This window comes from Dipodomys merriami, unplaced genomic scaffold (assembly GCF_024711535.1).
Source record: "Dipodomys merriami isolate MVZ:Mamm:240054 unplaced genomic scaffold, mDipMer1.0.p SCAF_10, whole genome shotgun sequence".
NCBI classification, from domain to species: domain Eukaryota; kingdom Metazoa; phylum Chordata; class Mammalia; order Rodentia; family Heteromyidae; genus Dipodomys; species Dipodomys merriami.
In genome coordinates, this window is record NW_027202271.1 from 11,945,901 (window position 1) to 11,966,242 (window position 20,342).

General features: G+C 51.7%; 1 protein-coding gene across 1 annotated transcript in view; it reads right to left on the reverse strand.

The window, feature by feature from the left end:
- Nucleotides 1-8: 8 nt before the first annotated feature.
- The window catches only part of Rapgef3 (Rap guanine nucleotide exchange factor 3), a 28,901-nt gene continuing 8,567 nt past the window's right edge, over nt 9-20,342 (reverse strand). Inside the window, exons 4-28 of the mRNA XM_070039744.1 lie at nt 20,196-20,302; nt 18,677-18,798; nt 18,340-18,508; nt 17,787-17,871; nt 17,215-17,275; nt 17,041-17,117; nt 16,736-16,882; nt 15,872-15,984; nt 15,456-15,544; nt 15,093-15,171; nt 14,739-14,898; nt 14,563-14,645; nt 13,052-13,091; nt 10,145-10,226; nt 9,727-9,873; nt 7,728-7,825; nt 7,168-7,293; nt 6,901-7,082; nt 6,596-6,686; nt 6,428-6,478; nt 4,252-4,339; nt 3,601-3,665; nt 2,718-2,772; nt 2,521-2,592; nt 9-416 (exon numbers count right to left, since the gene is read on the reverse strand). Of these exons, the coding sequence (XP_069895845.1) occupies nt 298-416; nt 2,521-2,592; nt 2,718-2,772; nt 3,601-3,665; nt 4,252-4,339; nt 6,428-6,478; nt 6,596-6,686; nt 6,901-7,082; nt 7,168-7,293; nt 7,728-7,825; nt 9,727-9,873; nt 10,145-10,226; nt 13,052-13,091; nt 14,563-14,645; nt 14,739-14,898; nt 15,093-15,171; nt 15,456-15,544; nt 15,872-15,984; nt 16,736-16,882; nt 17,041-17,117; nt 17,215-17,275; nt 17,787-17,871; nt 18,340-18,508; nt 18,677-18,798; nt 20,196-20,302 (2,508 nt within the window). The 3' untranslated portion in view covers nt 9-297. The remainder of the gene's footprint in view (nt 417-2,520; nt 2,593-2,717; nt 2,773-3,600; nt 3,666-4,251; nt 4,340-6,427; nt 6,479-6,595; nt 6,687-6,900; nt 7,083-7,167; nt 7,294-7,727; nt 7,826-9,726; nt 9,874-10,144; nt 10,227-13,051; nt 13,092-14,562; nt 14,646-14,738; nt 14,899-15,092; nt 15,172-15,455; nt 15,545-15,871; nt 15,985-16,735; nt 16,883-17,040; nt 17,118-17,214; nt 17,276-17,786; nt 17,872-18,339; nt 18,509-18,676; nt 18,799-20,195; nt 20,303-20,342) is intronic.

Consider the following 20,342-nt stretch of genomic DNA (forward strand, 5'->3'; position numbering starts at 1 on the left):
AAAGCCGGTATGGAGAGTTATCTATTGAACACTTTCTCCCAGCCTGCTCCGCTCTCCCACCAGAGTCAGGGCCTCGCTGCCCCCTATTCCTTGGCTTTAGGTCCCTGCTCGATTCCACTCCTCAGCCACCAGATCATCACAGGGGACGGCTATCTCCACGCTGCCCGCTCCAGGGCCTTGTCTTGTCTCTGCGGAGAGCCCTGCCCAGCTGTGGCTGGTCTCTGGGCCTCTTGGCCCCCACCCACAGCCTGCCCTGGCTTTCCGGGTGGGAAGTGCCTGCTGTCGGCTCCACCCCCTTCATGGCTCCAGCTCCCGAGACAGGCGCGAGAGTTCCCGCTGGTTGTCGATGACCTTCAACTGCTGGACATAAGCCCAGGTACTGGCTGGACTCCGGATGCTCAGGGACTGCTCCGAGCCTGGAGGGGAGAGGAGGAGACAGTTAGGGAGGTCCCCAGGCTACTTCATGCAAGAGCTGAACCTCACCCTTCCCACTCCAAGCTCTCCTGTCATACCACCCACCCTGTACTTCTAGTCCCAGTCCAACAACTCATAGATTACAGAAACAGAAGAGTACTATGGCTAAGAGCAGAGTCTGGGGACAAATATGACACCAAGATTTAGTTTTCAAACTTCATTAAACTAAAAAACACACTACCTAATATAAGCCAGGCACCAAGGGCTCATACTTATAATCTTGGCTACTCAGGAGGCTGAGATCTGGAGGATCATGAGTTGAGGCCAGCGTGGGCAGTAAAGTCTATGAGACTCCTATCTCCACAATGACCAACAAGAAGACACAGAGGTGGCTCAAGTAATAAAATGCCTGTCTAGCAAGTATGCCAAGTGAATGTGAGGCCTTGAGTTCAAGCCCCAGTAGCAAAACAACAACAACAACAAATATCAACAACATACTAAAACCTAAGCCAGGTGTGGTGAAAACTGCCTGTAATCTCTCCAGAGACTGAGGCAGAAATATACCTAGTTCAAGGCCTGGGTTATTTATATTTCTCTAACACTGAAAAATAATTTGTAGCAATACATACATATATATATGTATACACATATGTGTATATATGTATATACATATATGTATCTGTATATGTACACATATGTATATATGTATGTATATATTTATACACATATATTTTATGAAGGTTTTCAAAGGGAAAGGATGGGTGTAAGTCTCTTTTCTGAGGGGTACCATTCCTGGGGCATGACCTTAGGGCCTGGGAGCTGTCCCTGAGTTTTTCTGCTCAAGTCTAACTCTCTACCACTTGAGCCACAGCTCCACTTCTGGCTCTTTTGGTGTTTTATTGGAGTCTCTTAGACTTTCCTGTCAGGCTGGCTTTGTGCCATGATCCTCAGATCTCAGCCTTCCAAGTAGCTAGGATTACAGGTGTGAGCCACCAGAGGCTGTTGTGCTGAGTCTATTTTTAAAAACAAATTGCCAGGCATGATGGTACAGAACTGTAATCCCAGCAGTCAGAAGACTAAGGCAGGAGGATTGTGAGTTTGAGGCCAGCCTGGGTGATAGAGTAGAATAAATGGATAAAATAAAAATACAAAATAGAAAGTGAATAACTATGAATTCAGGTTAGTGGTTTCTGGGGACAGTGGGGATGGGGAGAGGCAAGGGACAGCGGGAGACACATCATTGCAATGTTCTCTTGCTTACACTGAATCTGGAGGTGTTCCTTATAGTACCTGAATACAGACCAAGGGCCAGTGATGGAACTGTGATAAGAACCATGGACTGTGAGTTTCACAAAACTAAGGCCCAATCAAAGCAACAAAAATAGTCAGACAACCATGGCTCATGCCTGTAATCCTAGCTACTCAGGAAGCTGAGGTCTGAGGATTGCAGCCTGAAGCCAGTTGGAAAGTCCGTGATGACACTCTTACCTCCAATTAACCACCAACAAGCCAGAAGTACAGCTGTGGCTCAAGTAGAGTGTCACCCTTGAGCAAAAAAGTTCAGCAACAGAGCCTAGGCCCTAGGTTCAAACTCCAGGACCAGGCCCTGCCCCCAAAAAGAATAAGCTAGGTGCCAATGCCTCAAGCCTGTAATCCTAGCTACTCAGGAATTTGAGACTTGAGGATCATGGTTCAAAGCCTGCTCAAGCAGGAAAGTCTGGGAGATTCCATTTCTAATATAACCAACAAAATGCCAAGCTGGAGGTGCGATTCAAGTATAGAGTACCAACTGAGCAAGTCAACCAAGACAATTCAAACTCTAGTACTGGAGGGGAAAAAAAAATGCTACTCAGTTTCCAGCTCTACTACTAAGTAATCGTGTGGCTTTTTGCAAGTAGCTTCAAGGCTACAGGCCTTTCCTCCTCTTTAAGTTGAGTTGACAGCATCTCCTGCCTGGCAGAGGTGCAGAAAGAGAGCCAACTCATGCACATAGGGCCTGGCTTCACCCCAGCACCTGGCCAGCGCCTGGAAATGCTGACCATGTACCTAGTGATTGACAGCTGTGATTGACAGTTGCCACAGATCCCACCCCTGCCAACCACTCACACGTGGAAATCCTGGATGCTTGGCTGTCCTCATGGAGGTGGGAAACTCGGCTTCTGAGTGGTGAGAGAGGCACTGGGTGGGGGGAAAAGAGGAAGAGTCAGGGAGGCAGGGCCATGCCTGGGGCTCCCAAGGGGACACAGGTTGGGGGCACAGGGATTGGGGGAGGTGGGGGGGAGGCAGGACCAGCCTTCTCTCACCAGTGTTGTGGCTTCGGCAATGGTGCAGCATCCGTACAGCTCTGGCCATCATACGCTGTGGACAACACAGAACATGAGGCCTAGCCTGGGGACAGAAGCCTGGCCTGCCTGTGGGGTGGCTACAGGTCCAAGTTTCCTTTGATCCCCATGCTACTAGAAACTAGGGGGCTGTAGCACACCCAGAGGTCCATCAGGAACCAGGCAGTGGATGAAGACAAAGGTCAGGAAGGGCTGCAAGAGGTTGGTGCTTGCTGAATGGAGAAACATTTGAGACTCACCCCAATAGGAGTCACTCCAATAGCTCCCATAGAGAACTTCCAATGGGGGGTGGAGAGGGGTACTGCAGAGGCTACCTAAAAGTTCCTATTAATAATTCTATTACTCTTCGTATGTGTGTGTGCGCGCCCGCACATGCATGTGCATGCCCACACACATCAGTCCTGGGGCTTGAACTCTGGGCATGGGCACAGTCCCTAAGCTTTTGTGCTCAAGGCTAGTGCTCTACTATTTTAGCCATAGCTCCACTTCCACTTGTTTAATTGGAGATAAGAGTCTCTTGGGCTTTCCTGAAGGAGCTGGTTTCAAACTGTGATCTGTAGTGCTCAGCCTCCCCAGTAGCTAAGATTACAGGCCTAAGCCACTGGCACCCAGCTCTGTTGTTGTTGTTGTTTTTTAATATATTTTAAATTATCTTGAAGTAGTTGTACAGAAGAATTTCACTTGAACCTGTCAGTTTGTGAGCACAATGCATCTTGATCATCACCCCTTTCATGATTCTCACCCATCTATTCTTCTATTACTTGTAACAGCCTAGGCCACCCCCGCCCCAGCCCTCTCCTGCCTGACCCACACTGTCAGGGGAACCCCCAATCCCTCACCTTACCATTTTTTCAAAGTTGATGAGGTTCTCCACTAGTGTGTGGTTTCCCTCGTGGATGAAGGTCATATCTGCCAAGAGGTGACTGGGTTTAGGGATCCCCCAACTCCTTCCCCTCCCGCAGCCCAGCCGAGGCAAAAGAAAAATCCAACAACAGAATACCAAGACCTGTCCCAGCCTGCCACAGTCTCTGACACCCCAGCCCTTGTGGCCTGTAGCCGTTCCCTGGTATCTCTTCAGCCTCAGAGCGCAGGCCCCCAGTCTTCATGTGCCAACCTCTCTTCTAGGCCACAAACCTTTTTATAATTTTTTCTATGTTAGTACTGGGGCTTCAAAGCAGGGTCTTGCACTCTTTCTTGGCTTTTTTGCTCACAGTTGGCACTCAACCACTAGAGCCATCCATCCACTTTCTGCTTTTTGCTAGTTGATTGGAAATATAAATCTCATGGATTTGTCTACTGGGGCTTCAAACCATGATCCTTAGATCTCAGCCTCCTGAGTAGCTATGATCACAGGCATGAGCCACCAGTGCCCAGCCCACCTACAACCTTCTAACTGAACTGTGCTTCCAGGGTCAGAGTGCTTGTGGTAAAATCATTAGATGGCCAGTGGGAGGCAGGGGTGCGGGGGGGGGGGGGGGGGGGCGTGTCCTCCTACCTTTGAGAAGGAGGGGCATGAAGGGGATGACAGGAGGGGAGAGCTTGGTGAGGGCCAATCGGTACACTCGGTGGTTCCAAGAGGGGTCCTGAGGAGAAAGAAGCCACACTGAGAAGGAGCCAAACAGCAAGAGGCTCTGAGCCCAACCTCTTCCAAGCCTCAGATCTCACCAGAGGAGGCTCTAAGCTGGTGGCTTCCTGAGTAACCACAGCCCTCAAGAAAGCCTGGTGCTGGTGGCTCAGACCTGTAATCCTAACTACCCAGGAGGCTTTGGAGAACTAAGGATTATGGTTCAAAGCTAGCCTGGGCAAGAAAGTCTGTGAGGCTCTAATCTCCAGTTAACTAGCAAAAAGCAACAACAACAAAAAAATAAAAACAGAGGTAGAGCTGTGAATCAAGTGGGAGAATGCTAGCCTTGAACAAAAAGGCTCAGGGACAGAATGTGGGGTGGGCAGACAGAGAAGGAAGGAAGGAAGGAAGGACAGAAAGAAAGAAAGAAAGAAAGAAAGAAAGAAAGAAAGAAAGAAAGAAAGAAAGAAAGAAAGAAAGAAAGAAAGAAAGAAAGAAAGAAAGAAAAGAAAGAAAGAAAGAGAAAAAGAAAGAAAGGGGGCTGGGAAGGTGGCTCAGTGGTAGAGCGCTTGCCTCATATGCATGAGGCCCTGGGTTCCATTCCTCAGCACCACATAAGGGGAAAAGAAAGAAAGTAAGGGAGGAAGAAAGGAAGGAAAGCAGGCAGGCAGGCTTCATGAGTATTAATCCTAGGGCTCTGAGGCTTCTGGAAACCTCTGTCTCTTCTTTCTCTCTGGTGGGGAAATTTCTCTGAACCTCTTGAGTTTCACAAAGCAAACTGTTTTCTCAAGAGCACTCAGGACTGTGCTGATTGCAATACCTCTGCTCCATTCTCTCCCAAACACTTTAAAACCCTCAAACATTCCTGGGGGTGGAGATGTCAGCCCATCCCTCGTCCTTCTTTCTGTTCTTGTTTGTTTGTTTGTTTGAAGCTGGTGCTAGGGATTGAACTCAGGACCTGGGTGCTCATCCTTAGCTCCTTGTGCTCAAGGCTAGCACTCTACCACTCAAGCCACAGCTCCATTTTTGGCTTTTTTTTGAAGGTTCATTGGAGAAGGCTTTTCTGCCCAGGGTTGGCTTTGATCTTCAGACCTCAGCCTCCTGAATGGCTAGGATTACAGGCATGAGCCAGCTCCTAGCTTCTTGCCTCATCTTTGCTCTAGTCCTGTTCACAAGCCTGTGGAAGGTTCTGGAGGGAGCTACTGAACACTTTTGGCATGCTATGAGTGCTTTGTGCCAGGCAGCTAGCCCAGTCACAGGATGGCTGGAGTCTAGAGTCCATCACACCCAGGGACAGCTTTATACTCAGTCTTCCCAAAGACTCTGCTATCCAGAACAAAGTGTCCTACCACCATCCCGCATCCCTTATCCCTCAGCCAGCTCCCAGTCACAGGATGGCTGGAGTCTAGAGTCCATCACACCCAGGGACAGCTTTATACTCAGTCTTCCCAAAGACTCTGCTATCCAGAACAAAGTGTCCTACCACCATCCCGCATCCCTTATCCCTCAGCCAGCTCCCCAAACTCACAGGCCTTCCAGAAAGCCAAGAGTCAGGTTGCTTTTCATTTTGTTTCTGGTTATTGTTTTCTGTTGTGTTTTTGTATCAGGGGGCTTGAACTCAAGGCCTCACACTCTCACTCAGCTTTTTCTTTTTTTCTTTTCTTTTTTTTTGGGGGGGGGGTCTGGTCATGGGGCCTGAACTCTGGGCATGGGTGCTGTCCCTCAGCTCTTCAGCTCAAGGCTAGTGCTCTACCACTTGAGCCACAGTGCCACTTCCGGCTTTTTTCTTTTTGCTTATGTGGTGCTGAGGAATCGAACCGAGGGCCTCATGCATGCAAGGCAAGCACTCTACCACTAAGCCACCTTCCTAGCTCTCACTCGGCTTTTTCACTCAAGGCAGGTGCTCTACCACTTGAGCCATACCTCCACTGCCAGCTTTTTGCTGGCTAACCAGAGATAAGTCTCATGGATTTCTCTGCCCGGGCTGGCTTTGGACAGTGATCCTCAGATCTCAGCCTTCTGAGTAGTTAGGATTACAGGCATGAGCCACCAGCTCCCAACAAGAGCAGGCTTCTAGAAGGAAGCATGGATGGCCAGGCACACTCACCAGCAGCCTCTCCAGGGCCGAGTACAGCTTCCGGACTTTGTGGGGCAGCCGCTGTGAACACGAGGAGAAGGGGGTGAGCTGCCCCCCGTGGGGACAGGAACCTCACCCAAGCCCTCACCCAGACGCAGGAGGCCTGACCTCAGAACTGGATCCTCCAGCAATACCCACCTCCCAGGTATGGGCTAGACGGCTGATGGCCGAGTTGCTAAGGCCAAACATGACAGCAAAGAAGGAGTTGAGGTTCTTCTGTTCCTTGAGGCTATGTGAAAACCCAGAGAACAAACCTTCAGGGGAAGTGGCTGTGTACCCAGCACCCACCGGCCCCTGCTGCCTCTGTAAGGTGAGCTGGGGGGGGGGCGTGGAGGAAGGGACCCAAGCACAAAAGGAGATGGGGGATCTGGCAATGCAGAGTTGAGACCAGACAGCCTGGGGCCTGTGCTGCACGCTCCACCCCCATCTCCACAGGCACTCACTGGGCTGCCAGCTTGATGAACTTCCGGAGCAGCTGGGCCCGTGGACCGGGCACGGGGCAGAGACACAGCTCCGTGGCTACCCAGTACTGCAACTCATTGAAGCGACGCATGAAGCGCTCCAGGTTGGCCGTAGTGACGTCTCTCAGGTGCTGGGGGCCTAGCACGTAGTGGATCAGCTCTACCTGGACAGAGGGCAGAGGGCAGAACAGGTGTGCCCAGGAGGCCTGGCATCACCTGCGGGCCTACCCGCAGCTCTGCTGTCCATACCTGGTGGATGCTATTAAACAAGTTCCAGTCGTGGTCGGTCAGCTGGCCCGCCAGGTCCTTGGCGCTCATCACTTCCAGCACTTCTGCAGAGCCCACCGTGGGCCCCAGCTGTTCAGGGAGTGGGGTCTGCAGGTGGGAGAATGCTCAGGAGGGGTTGGGGTGCCTGAGAAACCAGGGGGATAGGAACAGGGAAGGGAGAACAGGAGGGGTGCTATGGCAGGTGTGTGTCTGTGTGTCCGTGTGTCCGTGTGTCCATGGAGTACAGATGCCCCTAAGGGCTGGAACAAAGAGGCTCCCCAAAGGGGCATTTCTCCACTCCCTCTTTGTAGGACTGCTGATGGGGAAGGGGGGGTCCTGTCTGATAGACAGCCCTAACTAGGGTAGGTCCTCTTTCTCCTGGGGGAGCATCCCATCCTCAGCAGGCCCATCCCCCACTCCTCCCTCTTCCTGGCAGGACCAGCAACAGCCACAGCCAGATTCCTCCTTCTGCTCTCCATGGCCTCCCCCAGAAGCCACCCCGGCCGCCCAGAGCTCATCCTGGCACTCCGCCTGGCCCCTACCAGCTCATGTATATCCTGTGGGTTTACAACAAAGAGCCGCTCGTTGAGCCCCAGGGATGTGGCCACACCGCGTGCCTCTGGCTTCAGGCCAATGGCATCTGCAAAGAGAGAAGAGGCTGTGCTGGGTGGGAGCAGGGAGGGAGGCCAGCTGGAGTCCAGGGCGGAGGACTGGTCTGGGAGGCTCCCTCCACTCACAGCTGGAACAGCCGTGCGGTGGTTCTAAGTGCACAGGTGCAAGTGGCCACAACTCCATACTGCCCCGGAGGGGAGATAAAAGGGATTCTTAATGAGACAGGCTGACCTTGGGTGACCTTCAACTTCCCTGAGCCTCAGTTTCCTTCTTCCTAAAATGGAGACAACAGGACTTGCCTGATTACTCCACAAGTCAAGTGAGCTCACTTAAGGCCATGTGGCTGTAAGTATGTGATGCTTCTACAATAATAAAAAATATTAATGATAATGATACAATTGTTTAAAACCTTTGAAGCTTGGTGCAGATGGTTCATGCCTATAAACCTACCTACTCAGGAAGCTAAGATCTGAGGATTGTGGTTGGAAGTCAGCCTGAAAAGGGAAGTCCATGAGACTCTTATCTCCAATTAACCAGCAAAAACCCAGAAGTGGAGCCTGTGGCTCAAGTGGTAGAGTGCCAGCCCTGAGCAGAAAAACTCAGGTACAGCATCCAGGCCCTGAGTTCAAAACAAAACAAAACAAAAAAACTTGTCCAAATCTTGGTAATGATTTTTAGTCATGTTTGAGTGCACAATCTCTAGACCAATGGCTTTCAAAATAAAGTATTCATGACCATCCATGTATCCAGAAAAATAAAAGAAATTAGCACTACTACTTATAGTTGATGTTCTCAAATATTTTGCCTTTTCATTTTGTTAGCTTTATAATAATATGTTATTAGGAGGGTAATAAATGTATAATTTGTAGGCAAAATACACACTCATGAGGGAATCTATAGTAAAACACAATACTGGCATGGTTGTCTGTCAGTGGTCTAGAAATGAGGGATGTAAAAAAAAAATAAGGCTGGTCATGTAGTCAGGTCTCAAGAACAATGAACTTGGGACTGCTGCAATCTACCAGGTGGCCACCAGTGGGCAGTGTTTCCCAGAGCAGAGCACACCAGGGACTCATTGGCCTTTGCTCCCTTTCCTGAAGGGAAAAGGCTTTCCACATCTGTACCCCTTGTCCGCTTTCCCTAACTTTCTCCAATTCCTGAATGCCTTGGGCTGCAACTTTTACAGACAACAGTGGGTTGTGATGTCATAAGCACTCTGAAAGAGGTCTTGATAATAATCCTTTTGCAACTGTATTTCAGGTTCTGGCTTAAGACCTCTGTTCTGTGCTTGGTGCACATTAATCTAATAAGCATGGTGGTCCTTCCTGATAAGTACAATGCTCACAATCATATATAGGATGAGGACAGGGAGACCCAGAGGGGCTAAGTAACTCACCCAGGATTACACAGCAAAGTCATGGTTGGGCTGGGAGTGTGTGTGTGTGTGTGTGTGTGTGTGTGTGTGTGCGCGCACGCCAGTACTGGGGCTTGAACTCAGGGCCTCATGCTCTTACTTGGCTTTTTCGCTCAAGGCTGCCTCTACTTCTGGCTTTTTGCTGGTTAATTGAAGATACGAGTCTCACAGACTTTTCTGCTCAGGCTGGTTTTGAACCATGATCATCAGATCTCAGCCTCTTGAGTAAATAGGATTACAGGTGTGAGCCACCAGTGCCTGGCTCTTACCCCTATTTTCCAAGAGTGAAATGGAGTACACAGAGGGATTAAGTGTCCTGCCCAGGAACACACAGCAAGTGAACTAGAAGGCTGGTGTCAAATGCAGGCTGCAGACCCTGGCGTTCAGGAGTCTAAACACCACGTGGACAGCAGTATGCATAGACATAATAAACCTCACACCAGTGCTGGTAATAGAGGAAATTAGGACCTTGGTTCAGGATCTGGGCCTGAAGTCCATCCAGAGACACAACGTACCGCCTGCAGAATTGACCTTCACCAGCACCTGGCCTTTGGTCCAACCATCCTCCCGGGCCAGGGCGGCCATCACCTCCCTCACCGAGGCTGTCACAGGCAGCTGCAGGGTCAGCACGGAGTGGTCAGGCCGGCAGATCTCATAGGGCACTACAGAGGAAATGGGACTCAGCTGTGCCCCCTTTCCTACACCCCAGAGGTATGGAAGCATGGGGGTGTCCGGGCCGAGGAAGGCCCTGAGCCTCGGCAAGGCACTCAGGTAATAGGCCTGCCTGATGGCCTGGAGCAGAGACTTCACAGAGAACAGTATACCCCCCTCATCGCAGGCCCCCTGAGGTCAAAGTCACCATGGCAGGGTGAGCGAGGCAGAGACAGAGAGGAACCGAGGCCAAGCCATGCCTGGCTGGCCCTGGCCATTCACCTTTGTCCCCAGCTCGGATGGCACCGTGGTTGCTGGGGAGGGAATCATCCTGGCTGGGAAGCCACGCAGATGGGGACCGGGCCTGGAAGGGAGAGAGTATGAGACACCAGGAAGCCCTGGTAGGGCAGGCCAGACAGGGAGGGGACACTGCCATGTCACCTGCTTAATCGAAGGCAGGTAAGTCACTGGGCCAAGGAGCTGGAGAGGAGCTAGGAAGGATGGGCGCCAGTGGCTCATGCTTCTAATCCTAGCTACTTAGGAGGCTGAGATCTGAGGATTGCAGTTCAAGGCCGGCCTGAACAGGAAAGGCTACCCAAAAAGCCAGAAGTGGAGCTGTGGCTCAAGTGGTAGAGCACTAAGTAGCCTTGAGCAAACGAAGCTCAGGGACAGCACCTAGGCCCTGAGTTCAAGCCTTAGGACTTGCACTGAAAAGAAAAGAAATGAGGAGAGGGATAGGCAAGTCTATACCCTCCCTCTGTGGGCTCATCGCTCTGTACCTACAAGGTGCTTAGCTGTTCTAAGATGAAAACACCTTCTCCTCCATGCCCTCCTCAGCTACTCGTGCTATAAACCAGACGTTGTTCTAAGTATCTAAAATATGGAAGTGTCATTATTATTCTCCTTTAGTGGGTGAGACAAATGTGGATTCCCAAGGTCACCCAGGAGCTGTGTGGCAGGACTTCTTTCTGTCCACCAACATGACTGTGTCAGCTGGGCCTGCATCTGGCATACAGTGGGCTCCATGCAGGACAGAACTTCTGCTCCTGGCCTGTCCGAACACGGTCCTGTTCCCACCCAAATTCCTTGCTCGCTCTAGTACTGACTTCCCCTGCTCCAGCTCTGGGTGTGGTAGATCTCCAGGCCCAGCCCGCACTCTCCTGCGCCCCCTAGATTCCCAGGGAGAGGTGCATCAGAGTCCTCCACAGGCCTTGTGGCCCACCTGTGTAGAGTATGCTTCAAATGCTACCCGGAGCTGATGGCTCACATCTGTCATCCTAGCTACTCAGAAGGCTGAGATCTGAGGATCAGAGTCCAAAGTCGGCCCTGGCAGGAAAGCCCAGGAGACTCTTAGCTCTAAGCAATCACCAAAAAGCCAGAAGTGGAGCCATGGCTCAAGTGGTAGAGCACAAAAGCTCAGGAATAGACAGTCCCCAGGCCCTGAGTTCAAGACCCAAGACCAGCACACACACACACACACACACACACACACACTGTTACCACTGTTAGGTATAGTGACACATGCCTGTGATCTCAGCCCTTGGGAGGTCAAGACAGGAGGATCAACAGAGAAAGGCCAGCCTGGGCTATACAGAGAGGACTTATTTCAAACAAATGTTAACTTTCTGGACTCTCCCTGGCTTGATGTGCCTCTCCTTACCCCAGACTATTTCTCTCTGCCTGTTACCTTGGGTGGGGGCCCCCTGGGGACCCCTCCTGCCCCTGGCCAGTGGCATCGCTCCTCACTGAGATAGCCAGCACTTTCCCCAACCTCTCACTTAGGTATGGCCACCTCTCCTTCTCCAGTGTTCAAAGCAGAGTCAAAGGAGCTGGGGGATAAAGCGGGGCTCTTCAGCTGGCCTATCTGAATCTCAAATCTGAGCCTGTCAACACTTTGGTCAAACCCTTCCACAGGTTGTGCTGATCTTAGGACAGAGGCCATATTCTTCTCCATGGGCTGGCCTCCTTGGCCTCTCTAATACCCCCTTTTGCCCTTCCTTCTCCAGGGTTGTCTTCCGGGTGCTTTTTATCCTCAACCCTCAGATTCTGCAAGTCTCAGCTCTAAGACATTCTTCCCTAAATCCACATGCCCAGTAAACATTTCCCTTCTCTCTTTCAGACCTGGTCTGACCTTAAACACTGTGGAAGGGCTGGGTGCCCAGTGGCTCATGCCTTGTAATCCTAACTACTCAGGAGGCTGAGATCTGAGGATCATGATTTGAAGCCAGCCTAGGCAAGAAACTCTATGAGATTTTTTTTTTTTTGTCAATCATGGGGCTTGAACTCTGGGCCTGGGGGCTGTCCCTCAGCAATTCAGCTCAAGGCTAGCGCTCTACCACTTGAGCCACAGTGCCACTTCTGGCTTTTTGGTGGTTAGTTAGCAATAAGAGTTTCATGGACTTCACTGCCCGGGCTGGCTTTGAATCATGATCCTCAGATCTCAGCCTCCTGAGTAGCTAGGAAATCAGGCATGAGCCACCAGTGCCCAGCTTCTATGAGATTCTTATCTCCAATTAACCACCAAAAAAAAAAATCTGGAAGTAGGAATACAATATTTTGGGTTTGGAATGAGAAGGATCAAATCAACGATCCTAAGAAAGCAAGGTCTATGCATTAGAATAAGTACAAAGGCCCTGAGGTCAGGCCAAAAGAAGCAGCTCATGGAAGCCTCCAGCAAACAGGAGGGTGAGATGAGACAGGCTTCTGGACAGGTATTTGGGTCTTATTCTCAACACGCACCACCATCAGCCAAATCTACCTTGCTTTCCAGTCCTTTCTCTCTTAGTTCTTCAACCGAATTTCAGCTCTAGGTACCTTTTGTCCTCCCTACCTTCACTCAGCTCCAGCCAGGAAGGGTGCTGGCCACATGGACTTCCTAGGGAGGGGGTTGATCTTCCTCTGGGCTACCCTTGAATTGGTCACCAGGAAGCTTCAGGCCTCAGGATGACCCCAGACAGGGGACCTCATCTCCCAGTTCTAACGGTGTGTTACCTCCCAAAGGAATGAAAGGCCCTTGGGCAAGGGGGTAAGGATGCTGGGTTAGGCCTCAGTGGCCGAAACCATCCATCACAGCCCCTTGGATATTCGGTGCCTTGCTTTATAAGGCTTCTCCTGTGGGCTTGGGCTGGAGGGGCAGAGGGAAGAAGGCAAGCCTGGAGGCACAGGGAGTTCACAGGGCAGGGCAGCCACCTTGATCTGAGGAGATGCATTCCCGCAGCCATTTTCCAACCTGCAAGCGAGAAGAGAGGTTGGTGAGAGGGCCACCGGGCACCCGGCAGGCAAGCAGCCAGGCAGAGGGAACAGCAGCCCCAGCCTGGCCCCAGCCCATCCTCCCCAGCCACTCCAAGGGACGCAGGAGCCAGTGGCTCACGCCTGCAATCCTTACTACTACTCAGGAGGCTGAGATCTGAGGATCGTGGTTCAAGGCCACAGCTAACAGGAAAGTCCACAAGACTCATTTACAATTAACCAGCAAAAAGGCAAAAGTGAGCCAGGTGCTGGTGGCTTACACCTGTAATCCTAGCTACTCAGGAGGCTAAGGTCTGAGGATCATGGTTCAAAGCCAGTCTGGGCAGGAAAGTCTGTGAGACTCTTATCTCCAATTAACTACCAGAAAACTGGAAGTGGCGCTGTGACTCAAGTGGTAGAGCGCTGGCCTTGAGCTAAAGAGCACAGGGACAGTGCCCAGGCCCAGAGTTCGAGACCCATGACAGCCCCCCACCACCAAAAAAAAAAAAAAAGGCAAAAGTGTAGCTGTAGCTAAAGTGTAGCTGGCTCAATACCAGCCTGGAGTGAAAAAGCTACGTTTAGGACATTGCCCAGGCCTTGAATTCAAGCCTTAGTACCAGCACGCATGCACACACACACACACACACACACACACACACACACACACACACACACACACACACACACACACACACACACACACACACACACAGAAGCAGGATTTGGGGAGAGGATGAGATGAGGACCTGGGCCCTGTACGTGATTTCTCAACCATGGGGGAGATGAACCCAATGGTCTGGATGACCTCTTGACCCCTGACCCCCAGTTTCTCCATAGGACGTCTGGGAAGGCAAGACAAAGTCCAGGCAATGCACAAGACCTGGCACTGAAGGCAGTGGTGATTTACATGGGACGAGCAAATGGACTAATGTGGGGCACAGGAGGTCAGAATGCACACTCAGGATCCTGACAGGGACAGCCAATTGTAATAAGTGCTGTCACTTAGATTTCTTTCCTCCCTCCCTTCCTCCCTCCCTCCCTCCCTCACTCCCTTCCTTCCTTCCTTCCTTCCTCCCTCTCTCCCTCCCTCCCTCCCTCCCTCCCTCCCTCCCTTCCTTCCTTCCTTCCTTCTTTTGCTCCAATACTGGGGCTTCAGCTCAGATTCTGGGCACTGTCCCCTTCGCTTCACCCCCTCACCCCGCCCCCTCAAGGTTAGCTCTCCACCACTTAAACCACACCTCCATGTCTGGCTCTTTGTTTTGGTGCTTAACTGAGGCTAAGAGTCTCACAGACTTTCCTGTCCAGCTGGTTTGGAACCGCAATCCTCCTAGCTCAGCCTCCGAGTAGCTAGGATTGTAGACGTGAGCCACCAGCTCTCGCCTCTCAAAGTTCTAATGCCAGGTACTTGACCAGAGCGCATACTCACTCGGCCCTACCAGGTGTGAAGAGGACTTCCCCCAAAGCATTGTCACCTGTGGTGTCGACGTCTCTCTGGCCACTGCTCCTTCAGTAGGTTGCTAAGTCGGGGATCCATCTTTACCAGGTCTGAGAGTTTCTGGAAACAGCAAAGAACCCCTAAGACTCTTTACTGTGTGTTCTTGCATCCTCTCTGGGCAGCCCCTCGCAGCTTTGCCCCCAGCCCCACTACCTGAAGGAAGCTGGCGACCACAGGGTCCTTGTGGAGCATGGGGCTGTACAACGCCACCCACTGGCTGACCAGGCGCAGGATCTGCTGCCTCTTGTTACAGATGTAGGTGCTGCGCTCCTGCTCACTGCCCCCGGCAGGCTCTGCGGGCTCCGCGTGGAAGGTGGGCACTGACTGGTCAAGGGAGCCATGACGTACAACCAGGGCCCCACCCAGCCATCGCACCTGGGCAGAGAAGGATCAGGGGACACAGGGCCCACCCACCGGCCGGGACTGACACCAGAGAAGGCTCATGACAGTCATACTAACATGTCATCCCTGACCCCCATGCACAGGGCCCTGGGGCTGGAAGGATATTGGTGCAGCAGGGCAGCGCACAGCTGGGCACTAGGCATGAAGACGCTATGGGTCAGGAGGAAGTCACTGAGGAATGTTTCTGTTGTGCAAAGTGGGGGATGTGAGAGGGCTTCAGAATATAGAGCAGACATGTGTGTCCAGCTGGAGTGTCCCGTCCTCATGTCTACCATAGGAAAGGCACCGGCAGCATCCAGCACCTGAGACAGTGCTCCTCACCCAAGCCCAAAGTGCAGGTAAGAACACTCGCTGTCAGCTGCCTACCTGTACCCACCCAGCACCCAATGAGGTCAGCACATCTGGCCTCTCCCAAGGCACTGACCACCCAATGAGTCAGAGAACAGGCAGGGTGTCTCTTGCTCCTACCTGTTGGGTCATGAGCATTGGAATCTGCCCGCATAGCCTCCAATAGGAGTTCTAGGATCTTCTCTGGGGTGCCAGACATCACTGTGTACCTAGCAGAAATGGCAAATCCATTGCATGTAGACTGATCTTCCTCCCCACCTTGGGGACACATCAATAATCAATCATATCACTTCCTGATTTTCTCCTCCTTGTTCCCATTCCCACACCAGGACAGACATCAATAATCCATTATATCACTTCCCAATTTGTCAACCTCATTCCATCTTGGTGTGGCCAGGTGGGGAGCTGACCCAAGAAGTGCATCCTATTTCTTTGATGCCTCCTACCCTTTGGAGACCAGAGGCTAGGGGCCACGACATAGAAAAGGGCCAAAGATTGTGAAGACCAAGTAGAGGTGTGGAAAGGAAGCATGTTACCGGTTCTTCCCTGGGGTTGGAGGGCGAGAAGAGCCAGTCCCTTGAGAGGCTCTCTCCAGCACCAGCACCACTTTGCCATGTTCTTCGAGCCTCATGGTCTTTGCTTCTACATCCTGGGGAGTAAGTAGCATGGAGTCTTGATACGACCAGAACTCTCACTTAGACTGTATCTCCCACCTACTCCTCCCTTCTAGACTCAGAGCACATGATCTTCCCAAGAACATTTGACCCTTGTTCTGCTACATATGCCCTAGCCAGAGTCTCATTTTTTTTTTTTGGGTGGGGGGAGACTTTTTGTGGGCCTGAACTCAGGACCTGGGTGCTGTCCCTGTACATCTTTGCTTCAAGTTAGCACTCTACCACTTGAGCCATAGCTCTACTCTGGCCTCTCTCTCTCTCTCTCTCTCTCTCTCTCTCTCTCTCTCTCTCTCTCTCTCTCTCTCTCTCTCTCTCTCTCTCTCTCTCTCTGTTTACTTGGCAATAAAAGTCTCACAGACTTTCCTGCCCAGACTGGCAGTGAACTGTGACCCTGAGATCTCAGCCTCCTAAGTAGCTAGGATTATAGGTGTGAGCCACCAGCACCCAGCTCAAGCCTCCTTTTGCACCCTAACCTCTCACCTCTGAACCCCCACCAGTCCCCATGGGAGCCCACACCAGGCCTGAGGTCTCATGGAACCCTCAGCATGCTACAGGACCTCATCTCTTTACACACCACTAGGCCTGCAGTCCCTGCTCCTACACATCTCAGTTTCTCCTCTTAGGCTCTCTCTGGTGCTTGCTCTTGGTCCCCACCCCACCCCACTTCTCAGGGCCAAATCCCATGCCCTCCCTTTCCCCCCACACCCCCCCTCCCAACAATGGCACCTTGATGATGCGGTTAAAATCCTGCTTGTCCACACGCAGGAAATGACAGTTATCTTCTCGAAGGATGATGGTGGCTGCCCGGGGAGCATCATTCACCAGAGCCAACTGTCCAAAGTCATCTCCCTCATGCAGTGTGGTCACCAACCCCTGCAGCCAAAACTGTCATGGCCCTGTCCCCACTACCCCCCTCCTCCCAGCCCTTTCCAGGAGAGCCCAGACAGAATCAGCAGCCAGGAACTGGCTAAGGCACTGCCCACGGGGACATAGACCTGGTGGGGAGGAGGGGATAGGCTGGAAGGACTCACCTTACCATGGGTCACCACATTGACAGACCCCTTCCAGATAATGTACCATGAGGTGCCCTTGTCCCCCTGGCTAAACACTGCAAGAAGCACAGATCAGACAAGGTCCTTACTGTCATCCACCTCACCTCCATGGGTCCCTGCCCGGTCCAGGACACTCTGCCCAGCCTGACTTACACACGGTGCCTGCTTTGCTGTGCGGTTCAAAAAGCAGAACAGCTGCTAATTCCCGCTTCACCTGTGGATGAGAAGGGATGGGTGTCAGTGGCAGCAAGCTCTAGTCAAGAAGGTCCAGGTTGGGCAGATTCAAAGAGCACTAGGGAACAGAGATGTGGCTGATCCAGGCATGTCTGGGATATGGCAGAGACAATGCTAGAGAAGGAAATGAGTTGGGAGCCGATGGCCCACACCTGCAATCCCAGCTTCTGAGAAGGCTGAAATCTGAGGATCACAGCTCAGAGTGAACTCAGGCAGGAAAAGTCCACAAGACTCTTATCCAATTAGTCAGCAAGAAGCTGGAAGTAGAGCTGTGTCTCGAGTGGTAGAGTGCCAGTCTTGAGCAAAAAAACAAAAACAAAAAACAAAAGAAAACAAAAGAAAAACAGCGACAGGGCTTAGGCCCTGAGTTCAAATTCAAGCCTCAGATGAGGGGAAGACAGCCCGGCAAGGAGTCCCTAGGATAGAACTGGAAGAGGAGGTCCTGGGGAACAGGCCAGGCCTGGCTAACAGAGTGGGCAAAGCGCACTGACCGAGTTGGAGAGGTGAGCCACGGCCTTGATGTGTAACAGTTCCTCAAAGATAAGGTCCAGCTCCTCATCGGTGCGTTGACCTGGGCTGCAGGCACAGTGACACATGGGCTGTGGTGTGGGGCCAGGCAGAGCAGCCAGCGCCATCCACCCATCCACCCACCCGCCTCGGGCCTGGGGCCAGATGGTGCCCATGAATGCTGTCGATCCTTATCAATACTGGGCTAACCTTTGTGGCGTGAGCCCTGATACCTTTCACGCATGGTTTCCCTCTGCCCTCACACCAGTCTTATGACGTGAGCACTATTATTCTGGCTAGAAGGGGAAGCTGCCATGGAAAGGCCCAAGGTCACTCAATGAGTAGCTAGCTGCTCAGGCTGGAATTTGAACCCCAATCTGCCTGCCTTTTCCACAGCCCAACTGCACGGACCCATCACAAGGCCAGACAACCACACCAGAACTCAGAGCTTCTGTTTCCTGGTGTCTTCCTTCCTCTTAGAGATGGGATCTGAACTTCACAAGGGACCTGGGTTCAGGGATGCAGTAAATGACTCACGGCTTTCGAAGTGCCACCGTGAGCAGGGCATCGGGTCCCCGCTGGGACAGTAGGGCCATTGCCTCTACCAACTCCTCCTCCAGTTCATGGGCTCCTGCAGGCTCTGGCTCTGGCCCAGGAAACCGATAAAACTGGGCCTCTCGGTCCTGGAAGGTCCAGTCGTGTTTCACTGGGGGGATGGAGGCCCAGGTGTGATGGAAGAGAGGAAATTGAAGCCATGTAGGTAATATGGTCCTCGTTGTGATGCTTACTCCCTCCCCAGCCCATCCCCAGACCCTGTGAGGCCCACTTCCCTGGTCTGCCCTGGCCCTTGTATCCCACTGGGGCTCAGGCTCACCATGGCATAAGGCACCTTCATCCAGCAGCACCTGGCAGATGCCCACAGCTTGGCTCCGTGAATGGACACCAAGCCCCAGTGCCAAGATCCCGTCCACTAGCTCCCGGCCAGAACAGCACTGCCTGTGGGGAGTGGGAAGAGGAGAGAGGGGAGTAGGATAAACACCATCAGAAAGGCAAAAGTCAGGGCAGGGAAGGTGGCTCAGTGGTAGAGTGCTTGCCTTGCATGCATGAGGCCCTGGGTTCGATTCCTCAGCACCACATAAGCAAAAAGAAAAAAAGCCAGAAGTGGTGCTGTGGCTCAAGTGGTAGAGCACTAGCCTTGAGTTGAAGAGCTGAGGGACAGCGCCCAGGCCCAAAGTTCACACCCCACGACCGGACCCCCCCCAAAAAAAAATAAAAATAAAAAAGAAAGGCAAAGGTCAGGGAAATGGATGGACCTAGAGCAAATCAAGTCATGTGAGGTAAGCCAAACTCAGAGAGACAAACAGCACCATGTTTTCTCTCATATGCAGAAGCCAGATCTAAAATATACCGGGCACAATGAATTATACAGGACTCTAGGCATTCATACACAGTGAGACCAAAGGAAGATACTCTTAGGAGAGGAACACAAAGGCACAATGCCTATTTGCCTCTGGTCATATAAAATAATATTTATCAAAATGAACTCCAGGAAATGGAAACAAGAAGCTTTTTCTTTGTTGCTGTTTTGGTTTTATTTTCTTTTTGTCTTGTTTGTTTGTTTCTCTGTCTTGGAGTATAAGGGGAGCACAGAAATGGAGGGACAAAGTGAACAAATGCAGCAGTGGAACTCACTGGACACTATGCGGGAAATGATCTGTACAACTTGTGGGTAGGGATGGGAGGGAAAACCTGGGAGAGAGTAAAGCAAGGGGTGACAGTGTCCAAAAAGAAGTGTACCTTTTATCTGACTTATGTAACTGTAAGCCCTCAGTACATCACCTTTATAATGATAGAAAATTTGAAAAGAAAGAAGGAAGGAAGGGGGAAGGAAGGAAGGAAGGAGGGAGGGAGGGAGGGAGGGAGGGAGGAAGGAAGGAAGGATGGAAGGAAGGAAGGAAGGAAGGAAGGAAGGAAGGAAGGAAGGAAGGAAGTTAGGAAGGAAGTGTCAGATCCAAGCCCAGATCAGGTCTAGGTACAGATGCTTAAAATGGCAAAGAGAAAACCATGGGGGCAGGCCAGGTGGCTCACTCCTGTAATCCTAGTTACTCCCAGAGACTGAGATCTGAGGATTACAGTTCAGAGCCAGCACACATAGGAAAGTCCACGAGACTCCGATTAACCAGCACAAAGCTGGAAATGTGGCTCAAGTGGTAGAGTACTAGTCTTGAGCAAAATTTTAAAAATCCAAGCAAGCATACAAGGTTCTGAGTTCAAGTCCCAATATCAGCAAGCAAGCATGGAAGCACACATGCACACACTCACAAATACACACACACACACACACAAATTAATAATGGGGGTGAACAGAGGCAGGAAGGTCCCCTTCCACTCACCGATAGAGCCGCAGGTGGTACTTCCGGTCACGGATGAGTGTTGGAAAGGTGACTAGCAGATGCCGGTACAGGTGTTTCCCAGCCCTGAGCACCCTCTCTGTGGAGGCCTTAAAAGGAGGTTGGGCATGGCTGGCTCAGACCCTGAAA